The sequence below is a fragment of the Pangasianodon hypophthalmus genome, chromosome 6 (assembly GCF_027358585.1).
Source record: "Pangasianodon hypophthalmus isolate fPanHyp1 chromosome 6, fPanHyp1.pri, whole genome shotgun sequence".
In the NCBI taxonomy this organism is placed as follows: domain Eukaryota; kingdom Metazoa; phylum Chordata; class Actinopteri; order Siluriformes; family Pangasiidae; genus Pangasianodon; species Pangasianodon hypophthalmus.
This window is the reverse complement of record NC_069715.1, coordinates 30,235,531-30,247,535: the sequence shown is the minus strand read 5'-3', so window position 1 is coordinate 30,247,535 and position 12,005 is coordinate 30,235,531. Positions and strand designations below refer to the sequence as shown.

The 12,005-nt window shown below is 35.6% G+C and overlaps 1 protein-coding gene across 2 annotated transcripts in view; it reads left to right on the top strand.

Annotated features, from left to right (window-relative positions):
* tspan4a (tetraspanin 4a) overlaps positions 1 to 3,660 on the top strand; it is a 120,976-nt gene extending 117,316 nt beyond the window's left edge. For both annotated transcript variants that reach the window (XM_026914460.3, XM_026914459.3), the window contains 2 exons: positions 2,635 to 2,718; positions 2,846 to 3,660. In XM_026914460.3, coding sequence (XP_026770261.1) covers positions 2,635 to 2,718; positions 2,846 to 2,914 — 153 coding nt within the window. In that variant the 3' untranslated portion in view covers positions 2,915 to 3,660. The remainder of the gene's footprint in view (positions 1 to 2,634; positions 2,719 to 2,845) is intronic.
* Positions 3,661 to 12,005: the final 8,345 nt, after the last annotated feature.

Here is a 12,005-nt window from a genome sequence, read left to right as displayed (position 1 = left end):
GCTCTCCATGTCGTTCGTCCCTTTCTGTGCTGTTGTGATATTGAGACGTTAGAGACGTTCCCTCTGCTGCCAAAATTCATCAAACCACACTTTTTTTGAAATCCTGAATGTTTTGGTTACGTTTTGTCATCGCCATTACCGTATTTATAGCTGTCCCGTGAATTTTTAATCCTGTGCCGTTCTCCTGTTGGTGGATTTTGGACGAATGTCGTATGTCGAATGTCACACTCTGAGATTTTAACACAAATTTTCTCACACTGCCACTGAGAGCGCATTTTCACAAGGCGATACTAGAACCATTTCCGTTATTTATGTTTTTTCTTCGAGCTTCTTGATGGTCTGTTGCTCTGGATATTGTCATAAATAAGGAATAATTTTGCGAATAAGTAAAACTAAACAAGCGTATCATGTGACCAAACCTCCTGGGAATGTGAAGTGTTGTAGAAAATCGAGTTCCGAGGTTATAGATGACTTTTTTCTTTCGTTCTTTTATTGCCAGGCTTAAAGATGTTTTAGAGCAGGAGTCATATTATCTTTGGAATTCTGTGCTATTAATTTTTAATCCTGTCCTGCCCTTTTTATGTGTTTTTGTACTTATTTATTCTGCATTTAAAGTAGCTCTGAAAAACCATCTAATCTTTTCTCCTCTCGCGTTTGTTGATCTAATGAATTTATAACCAAATCCCCTTAAAATAGTAAAAAAAGATCACAGAAACGAGAGCTGTTATTACAGAAAAAAATCCTCCTGCTTCTTTTACATGCTTTTATATAAAATAAGATCAGTTAGTAGCAGCGCGCTGGTGATAAACAGAGTAATAAACGCAAGCGTAACGCTCACTGTGGCTGATAAAAGACATGAAGAAGTGGTTGTCAGTGTTCTCTCTCAATCTGATGGGTTTTGTTATTGATTATTTGTCTTTTTAGCCGTCAGACTGGCAGGCGAAACGTTCAATAAGCAATCATTAGCGGATTCAGTGATGTGATCAGGATGTGTTTAGAAAAAAAACTGAATAACAATGAAGACACGCTTTGTGTTTCAAAATATCTCAAATAAAACTAGCTTTTTATTATTTATCAGAATTTCAGTATTTACCACATAATCTGTCGATAAAGCACTGATAAGATCAGAGGTCTGAATGCATCTGCGCTTTCTAATCACTTTCTAATGCTCGTTACCGTTAAAATGATTTGTAAAGAGTTATATTTCACACCTCGTTGTTGGCTTTATTCCGTCTTTTTCACTCAAAATTCTTCACTTATTTTCTCTTTCAACCAAAAACTGAAAGTCCTACAAAACTAATAAATATATTAAACTAATGTTAACTATATACGTATCAAATATTAGCACACTGATAGATTTTATTCCAGATTAATGAACTCAAAAAATTCACCATTTACCGTGAATTCGAAAGCGAGAACGCCACGTCAGCTCACCTTTAAAGTGTGAGATGAGAGATGAGGGAAGAGGGCGGGGCTTCAGATTCATATGTCGATTGGCTCATCTGTTGTTGTTTTTTTTAATTATGGGGAAAAATGAAGACTTCTTTGACATATTTTTGAGTGATACCTCATATCAGCGTACTCTGATGTTAAAATTTAGAGCTCTTATACAAAATATGTAAAGGTTATCAGGTCTGAGAATCTAAATGCAGTTTAAACAGAAATGTGGCTGCTTAAATGTGCAGAGATCACGATACACTCGCTGTTCCATAGCTAGGGGTTAAATTACGATAAAGTGCAAGAAGGCGGAGCTTCAGCATTGTTGGTTTATATGAACAGCTCCGGTGCAATAATTTAACGATTATGATTCATCTGTATTAATCACTTAAATACAAAATACCGTACAAAATTATTATTTATCTCAAAATCTTTGCTCACGTCGCTAAAGTCGTGGGCGGGACACAACACTAATAATCGATTATATATCATTGTGATACATCGAGATGCTTGTAGTGAAGGAGAACAAACTTTGGACCTTCATTCCCAGCTTCATGTACAGGATCAGCCTCATTCCATTCCATCAGAATTTCACCCTGTAACGAGGCGCTGGTTATGGCGGAGTGAAATGACAGGTGTTTTATTCCTCTTACACAACAGCAATTTTGCGAACAATTACATTTTTTTATTTATTAAAGAACCACACTTCATACTTCGACGTCAAACTGTTTATAGTTACGTTTTATTGTCAACGAAACAAGTTAGTTCCTGTTGTCACTTACGTTATAGCAGCTGTAAACAATCGCTCCCTCACCAGCCTCTCTTTATTCTCTCTCTTGAAGTTAATACGATAAAAAAAAGAAGATTGTCGTGTTAGGGAGAAACCGCAAAGAAGCGTAAACTCCTCTGTTGGAAAACTTAAAGTTACAGTGTTACCTCTGACACTGGAGACTCCTTCCATAAATGTTAAATAAACACATTTCTCTTTACAGAAAACACCATATCAACAATTTTTTAAAATCTGTTTATATGGATTCCGTATGAATGAGCTGTTACTATAGAAATGATAACGTATTAGAAAGAACCTGTGATTGCAGCTGCACTACTGTCAGAGATGTATATATTAATAAATGAATATTGAGCACATGTGTTTAAATGTGTGTGTGTGTGTGTGTGTGTGTGTGTGTGTGTTCACAGCCGTGTTACGAACGAGTGAAAAGCTGGCTCCAGGAAAACCTGGTAGCTCTGTGGATTTTCGCTCTGTGCACGGCTCTAACGCAGGTATTTACTGAAGCTCCGTGTGGATTTTGTAATGACGGCACATCAATGATTTTGATCAATACCGGATTAGTGACACATCCCTCAACAACCTGTGTGTGTGTGTGTGTGTGTGTGTGTGTGTTTCCAGATCTTAGGGCTGGTGTTCTCCATGACTATCTTCTGCCAGGCTGTGAAAGTGGACACCTTCTACGCCTAGAGAACTGAAATGGATCTAAACCATTTTGTAGGACACATTTTTGTGAAAAACTGCAAATCTCTTTTCTTGTTTTTTTTCTTTTTTATTTGTTGATGTGATATCATTGTTGCGTTCTTCAGCTGGAAGATTGTTTTCCTTCGACGACACCTCTAGCTAACACAGTGTTCACCAAACGATCTTGTAAGAATGAAATGACAACAAAACATTATTTTTTTGTCCTTATCTAATATGGTGAAATTTCATTAGCATCCAGAAATCCAATTCAACTCGACGGAAACTCGTTCAAGAGAAGAAAGAGGACTGGTTCGGTTTTATTTCGTGATCCTGTTTGAATCTAACGGCTTACATCGCTTCATTCACCAGTTCCAGCGAGCAGAAGAAGAAGAAGAAGAATAGAAGAAGAAGTGACGTTTGGAGAGACGCCGCCGGATTCAGAGGAATCATCACTCACTGAAATATCACAGAAAGAGCAGGAAACATTACGGCATGGAAAAGAATAAAAGGAAGTGATGCCCTTTCAAAGTGTAAAATAATAACATGAGTACTGAACACATTCCAGCAGTGCAGATATCCATGGTTTAAACCGATCAAAAGAAGAGGAGCTTCCTCAAAAAAATGCGTCGTTTCGTCGTCGTCTTCATTACGTAACAAACGTGTGTGTAAATATATGTAATTCCTTTGGTATCTTTCAAACGCCATACTTATTATAACGTAAAAATATAAATAAAGCTTTTATAGGGAAAGTACGTGTGTGTGTGTTGTCTTTAGTCGTGGTGTTCAGCTCCAGAATTATTGGCACCCTGTGCAAGAATTAATATTTTAAAAAATTTATAGTGTGAAGTAAAAAAAAAAAAAAAAAAAAAACCCCAGAAATTATCAGGCAAAAGTGAGTCAAAAAATAAAATAGTAAAATACCAAAACAATAGAATAGAATAAAAGTACAATAATGAATATAATAATTAATATAATTGATTTATGTCAAAATAAGGCAAAATACTAACAGTTAATTAAAGGTAAAGTGAAAATGTGTTTTTTTTAACAGTAATGTTAAATCAGAGATTGATGAAGCCTGACAAATATTGTGTCTTTGGTGTTTAAAAGTTTCGTCTGTGGAGTAGAGAGAAGATGAGCACTGGATGATCTTTGGAACGTCGTTTATCAGGAATAAAGAGATGTATCATGGTGCTAAAGCATTAAGAAATTTAAAATTCGAGTAATGTCAGTCTTGTCAGTCTCTCATCAGTCATTTTATAGACACTCCCCCATGCCTCTTAACTCCGCCCACATCGCAATCTGCAATCGGTAAGCACCCAGCGCAGCCAGCTAATTCCGGATGCAGAATTAGTGACGTTGCTCCTGCACAGGTATGTCTGTGTAAAGCTTTGAACTGTTTGAATGAGAAGAAAAACAGGACAGTGAAGGCACTCGTGAACATCATCATAAATCAGTTGGAGCCAAATTTTAAGTGATTATAGAGATATAACTTGGCTTTCAAGTAGTGATTCCATGACAGACCTTGCTAATGCTTATGCTAGTTAGCATGCTAACTCTACACCAGGTTCTGGGGCGGAGCTTTGTGAATGAATCTTATTCAACACCACCTATTTAACCAAACTTTTAACAAATCTTACCTAATGCAACATTATGCAGTGCTTTTTAACTTGCTAAATTATTGGCACCCTCACCAATTAATATTTTGCACTGGATCTCTTCCTGTAACAAAGTCGATGACACTTGTAGAGTCTCGGAGCCTTTTCCATGTACATTTTAATCTTCTTTATTATATTCTCAGGTTTGTGAACGTAGACTTTCTCTTCATTTCACCACACTGTTTCAACAGGGTTTAAAATACAGAATTTGTGTCAACGATTTCTATTGATTGTGGTGTGTGTTTAAGGTCATTATCTTGTAGAAATCCATCTACGCACAACTCATAACCTCTTGGCAGAGGCAGCCAGGGTTTGGGCTGAGATGTCTTGGCAGAATTCGTGCCGCCATCAGTCTTCACAAAACAGCTGCAAACCTTCACTGATCCACCTCCGTATTTGCTTGTACACACTCTATGTGGTAGAGGGGTGCCAATACTTTGTGCAGCGCAACAGATGAGCTCCACAGTGATCTACTATGAAGTAGTAATGTAAACAATATTGATGTAAATAGACACTTAATATATTTTGATTTATTTATTTTTCTACTTCACAGTTATTATTTTATTATCGCGCCGCTGTAACACTTTAATTCTCCATAAATAAATGATATTAAACCCGGCAAAGATGAAAAATAGGCTCGTTTTTTGTTTTTAATTTCTAAACATTGGTCATTTTTGCATTTTTTTTGTAATACGCAATCCTGTATAAATCTGATTCTTTAATTTCTTTTTTGAAAGAATGATCTTTATTTTTTAGACAGAAGAAATGAAGCTCAATGCTTCATTTTGGGGAACAAAAAATCATAGTTATCATAGTTAAAAATCTAAAACAGATCATTATAATCCAGGTTAAAGGAAAAGTTGTATGCAAAGTTGTATATTTTTTTTTTTTATTTTTTTTTTTTTCCCACTGGATTGAATTGATGTTATTGGGAACGGCACTCAGCAGTTACTGTAATTATCCCCTGTACGATCCTGAACAAACACTTCAAAGCCTGAGGGAATTTACATAAAGACAAATGAGTGAATCTTTCCAGCTGGTGAAACAGGAGTTGAAACAGCACACACACACACACACACACACACACACACACAGCTCGGAGCTCTGTGCTGAAGTCTTCTCTATCAAAGTGACATTTCAATTTGAAAAATTCATGATGCCGGTGTCACGCGGCTCGGCGAAGTCGTATCGGCTGCATACAGATTGGACGTGGAGGATGGATGGATGGAGCCCTCTCTCCCTCTCTCGGGTTCTCTCCTCCCCAGTTCTCTCTCCGTCTCTGTCGTTCATCTCCTCCATAACTCGTATGATCAATAATGCATCCCCTGTTGCTGCTGCGCCACCTCTTTCCCCTCGCTTAATCAATAAAACATGGACTACCTGTGCTTCCAATCCATGTTAGAAGAGAAGTCAGTCATCTAATACCCGCTTCAGCAAACAGCCGAGTAAGGGAACCTCACACGGACACGAGAAAAACCTGGAACATGGGAACCTGAGCAGAACCATCTCCACGATTATGAATCCACAGCATTCTCTAATAGCTCTAATGTAGTATCTAATATCTTTAATGCACTGGATACGAACAAATCTTTCCCTAAATCGCTCCCAAGTTTGTGTAAATTTCCGTATTAGGAGATTAGTCATTGTGTTGCTATTTTCAGCTCTCTGTGACGTTTGCTTTTTATGGAGTCTTGTGGGCGTGGCTAAATGAAAATATGCCTTGAATGCGATTGGTAATTTACAGCTGACTGTAAAATCAAAAATCAGAATCAGAAAATCTGCAAAATCAGAATCAGAAAATCAGCAAAATCTGTCAGGAAATTTTTGGCTGGTTTAATAACGAAAACATTTACACAGTACTGTCTTACTGATGAGCGTAAGACTGTAATTTTAGATATTTTTCAATTTTCAGTCTTTTTCCATTCATGTTTTTTTAAATTCAAAATTCGGCCTAAAAGAGATGGATGGAAAATGTTTCATAATATCATAAGTTTACATCAACATCTTTTTACTGTAATGACTGTCATTGTTGTGACCTTCGCTGTGTAACTGTTAAACAGCAGGTTTTTATGTGTCCGAGCGCCGAATTCAGGAAACGCTGTAGCTCCTCTTTTGGAAATGTCACAAGTGTTCAAATTTCCCATTATGTGACTCTGATACACCGGATCCGCTCGGAGCTACATAGTCAGTTGTCATGACACTCTGACAACTCTGAAAAGTGTCATAACACAACCATGTTAACAAAAACCTGCTACTTTTCACAGATGACACTAAAACTGACAAAATCAGGCTTTAAGACAGCTGACGTCTGTTAAAATAAGCCTTTATAAATGTTTATGTTTATGTCAGAGTTGATTTTGTCTAGAGAACTAAGAAGAAAATGTTCTATAACTTTCTTCTTTACGATGGAAAAGACAGAATGACTAAACAGAAATGTTGTACTCAAAAATGAATGACGACGTGAATGACATTTTCCTGAAAGAATAAAATGTCAGAAACAGTCGATTGGACAGAGCGGAAGAAAAGTACTTGTTCTGAACGTTTTAGTTGTGGAGTCGTTACAGCAAATGCACTGTGAGTCTCAGGAACTGTAGCAGGAACCATCAGTGTTTAAGGTCAATCTCAAAGCTCTTCATCACTGATATTAAGTAGAACTTTAAAACATTAAGTTTTCATTCAGTAGTTACATTACATCACAACCTATATATATATACTGTAATTATACTGAATGACTCTCTGCTGTGATTATCATCCCTTAAGGTTTACAGAAGTGTTATGAGAACAAAAGCTTCATAGTTTTAATGGAACACAGAGACATTAGCAAATAATTAGACACCTTTGAAGAACAAAATATATGCAAAGGCAAGCAAGTCTCACTTGCCCAAAATAAACTACTTTTAAATGCATTTAAATGCCGTTAGTTGGCCATTAGTTAAACAACACACCAGCTAAAAGAGTTTAGAAGGTAAACAGACACAAACCTGTCAAAATTACACACATGAAAACAGTTAACTAGCTCTTACTCAAAAGTGCAAAACTACACAAAAATAAACATGTATACAATCAGTGTAAAGGCAGAATTTTAAGGAGTTTCCTTTATGATGTAGTGTATCAGTAGTGGTTTAGGTTGTGATGTAATGTATCAGTAGTGGTTTAGGTTGTGATGTAATGCATCAGTAGTGGTTTAGGTTGTGATGTAATGTATCAGTAGTGGTTTAGGTTGTGATGTAATGTATCAGTAGTGGTTTAGATAATGATGTAGTGTATCAGTAGTGGTTTAGGTTGTGATGTAATGTATCAGTAGTGGTTTAGATAATGATGTAATGTATCAGTAGTGGTTTAGATAATGATGTAGTGTATCAGTAGTGGTTTAGATAATGATGTAATGTATCAGTAGTGGTTTAGGTTGTGATGTAATGTATCAGTAGTGGTTTAGGTTGTGATGTAATGTATCAGTAGTGGTTTAGGTTGTGATGTAATGTATCAGTAGTGGTTTAGGTTATGATGTAATGTATCAGTAGTGGTTTAGATAATGATGTAATGTATCAGTAGTGGTTTAGATAATGATGTAATGTATCAGTAGTGGTTTAGGTTGTGATGTAATTTATCAGTAGTGGTTTAGGTTGTGATGTAATGTATCAGTAGTGGTTTAGGTTGTGATGTAATGTATCAGTAGTGGTTTAGGTTGTGATGTAATGTATCAGTAGTGGTTTAGGTTGTGATGTAATGTATCAGTAGTGGTTTAGGTTGTGATGTAATGTATCAGTAGTGGTTTAGGTTGTGATGTAATGTATCAGTAGTGGTTTAGGTTGTGATGTAATGTATCAGTAGTGGTTTAGGTTGTGATGTAATGTATCAGTAGTGGTCTAGGTTGTGATGTAATGTATCAGCAGTGGTTTAGATAATGATGTAATGTATCAGTAGTGGTTTAGGTTATGATGTAATGTATCAGTAGTGGTTTAGGTTGTGATGTAATGTATCAGCAGTGGTTTAGATAATGATGTAATGTATCAGTAGTGGTTTAGGTTATGATGTAATGTATCAGTAGTGGTTTAGGTTGTGATGTAATGTATCAGTAGTGGTTTAGATAATGATGTAATGTATCAGTAGTGGTTTAGGTTATGATGTAATGTATCAGTAGTGGTTTAGATAATGATGTAATGTATCAGTAGTGGTTTAGGTTATGATGTAATGTATCAGTAGTGGTTTAGATAATGATGTAATGTATCAGTAGTGGTTTAGGTTGTGATGTAATGTATCAGTAGTGGTTTAGGTTGTGATGTAATGTATCAGTAGTGGTTTAGGTTCTGATGTAATGTATCAGTAGTGATTTAGGTTATGATGTAATGTATCAGTAGTGGTTTAGGTAATGATGTAATGTATCAGTAGTGGTTTAGGTTATGATGTAATGTATCAGTAGTGGTTTAGGTTGTGATGTAATGTATCAGTAGTGGTTTAGGTTGTGATGTAATGTATCAGTAGTGGTTTAGGTTGTGATGTAATGTATCAGTAGTGGTTTAGGTTATGATGTAATGTATCAGTAGTGGTTTAGGTAATGATGTAATGTATCAGTAGTGGTTTAGGTTATGATGTAATGTATCAGTAGTGGTTTAGGTTATGATGTAATGTATCAGTAGTGGTTTAGGTAATGATGTAATGTATCAGTAGTGGTTTAGGTTGTGATGTAATGTATCAGTAGTGGTTTAGGTTATGATGTAATGTATCAGTAGTGGTTTAGGTAATGATGTAATGTATCAGTAGTGGTTTAGGTTGTGATGTAATGTATCAGTAGTGGTTTAGGTTGTGATGTAATGTATCAGTAGTGGTTTAGGTTATGATGTAATGTATCAGTAGTGGTTTAGGTTATGATGTAATGTATCAGTAGTGGTTTAGGTTGTGATGTAATGTATCAGTAGTGGTTTAGGTTGTGATGTAATGTATCAGTAGTGGTTTAGGTTATGATGTAATGTATCAGTAGTGGTTTAGGTAATGATGTAATGTATCAGTAGTGGTTTAGGTTATGATGTAATGTATCAGTAGTGGTTTAGGTTGTGATGTAATGTATCAGTAGTGGTTTAGGTTATGATGTAATGTATCAGTAGTGGTTTAGGTTGTGATGTAATGTATCAGTAGTGGTTTAGGTTGTGATGTAATGTATCAGTAGTGGTTTAGGTTGTGATGTAATGTATCAGTAGTGGTTTAGGTTGTGATGTTATGTATCAGTAGTGGTTTAGATAATGATGTAATGTATCAGTAGTGGTTTAGGTTATGATGTAATATATCAGTAGTGCTTTAGATAATGATGTAATGTATCAGTAGTGGTTTAGGTTATGATGTAATGTATCAGTAGTGGTGTAGGTTGTGATGTAATGTATCAGTAGTGGTTTAGGTTGTGATGTAATGTATCAGTAGTGGTTTAGGTTGTGATGTAATGTATCAGTAGTGGTTTAGGTTATGATGTAATGTATCAGTAGTGGTTTAGGTTGTGATGTAATGTATCAGTAGTGGTTTAGGTTGTGATGTAATGTATCAGTAGTGGTTTAGGTTGTGATGTAATGTATCAGTAGTGGTTTAGGTTGTGATGTAATGTATCAGTAGTGGTTTAGGTTGTGATGTAATGTATCAGTAGTGGTTTAGGTTGTGATGTAATGTATCAGTAGTGGTTTAGGTTATGATGTAGTGTATCAGTAGTGGTTTAGGTTGTGATGTAATGTATCAGTAGTGGTTTTGTTAATGATGTAATGTATCAGTAGTGGTTTAGGTTATGATGTAATGTATCAGTAGTGGTTTAGGTTATGATGTAGTGTATCAGTAGTGGTTTAGGTTGTGATGTAATGTATCAGTAGTGGTTTAGATAATGATGTAATGTATCAGTAGTGGTTTAGATAATGATGTAGTGTATCAGTAGTGGTTTAGGTTGTGATGTAATGTATCAGTAGTGGTTTAGGTTGTGATGTAATGTATCAGTAGTGGTTTAGGTTATGATGTAGTGTATCAGTAGTGGTTTAGGTTGTGATGTAATGTATCAGTAGTGGTTTAGATAATGATGTAATGTATCAGTAGTGGTTTAGATAATGATGTAATGTATCAGTAGTGGTTTAGGTTATGATGTAGTGTATCAGTAGTGGTTTAGCTTGTGATGTAATGTATCAGTAGTAGTTTAGGTTGTGATGTAATGTATCAGTAGTGGTCTAGATAATGATGTAATGTATCAGTAGTGGTTTAGGTTGTGATGTAATGTATCAGTAGTGGTTTAGATAATGATGTAGTGTATCAGTAGTGGTTTAGGTTGTGATGTAATGTATCAGTAGTGGTTTAGGTTATGATGTAGTGTATCAGTAGTGGTTTAGGTTGTGATGTAATGTATCAGTAGTGGTTTAGGTTGTGATGTAATGTATCAGTAGTGGTTTAGGTTGTGATGTAATGTATCAGTAGTGGTTTAGGTTATGATGTAATGTATCAGTAGTGGTTTAGATAATGATGTAATGTATCAGTAGTGGTTTAGGTTGTGATGTAATGTATCAGTAGTAGTTTAGGTTGTGATGTAATGTATCAGTAGTGGTTTAGATAATGATGTAATGTATCAGTAGTGGTTTAGGTTGTGATGTAATGTATCAGTAGTGGTTTAGGTTGTGATGTAGTGTATCAGTAGTGGTTTAGGTTGTGATGTAATGTATCAGTAGTGGTTTAGGTTGTGATGTAGTGTATCAGTAGTGGTTTAGGTTGTGATGTAATGTATCAGTAGTGGTTTAGGTTATGATGTAATGTATCAGTAGTGGTTTAGGTTGTGATGTAATGTATCAGTAGTGGTTTAGGTTATGATGTAATGTATCAGTAGTGGTTTAGGTTGTGATGTAATGTATCAGTAGTGGTTTAGGTTATGATGTAATGTATCAGTAGTGGTTTAGGTTGTGATGTAATGTATCAGTAGTGGTTTAGGTTATGATGTAATGTATCAGTAGTGGTTTAGGTTGTGATGTAATGTATCAGTAGTGGTTTAGGTTATGATGTAATGTATCAGTAGTGGTTTAGGTTGTGATGTAATGTATCAGTAGTGGTTTAGGTTATGATGTAATGTATCAGTAGTGGTTTAGGTTGTGATGTAATGTATCAGTAGTGGTTTAGATAATGATGTAATGTATCAGTAGTGGTTTAGATAATGATGTAGTGTATCAGTAGTGGTTTAGGTAGTGATGTAATGTATCAGTAGTGGTTTAGGTTGTGATGTAATGTATCAGTAGTGGTTTAGGTTATGATGTAATGTATCAGTAGTGGTTTAGATAATGATGTAATGTATCAGTAGTGGTTTAGATAATGATGTAGTGTATCAGTAGTGGTTTAGGTTCTGATGTAATGTATCAGTAGTGGTTTAGGTTGTGATGTAATGTATCAGTAGTGGTTTAGGTTCTGATGTAATGTATCAGTAGTGGTTTAGGTTCTGA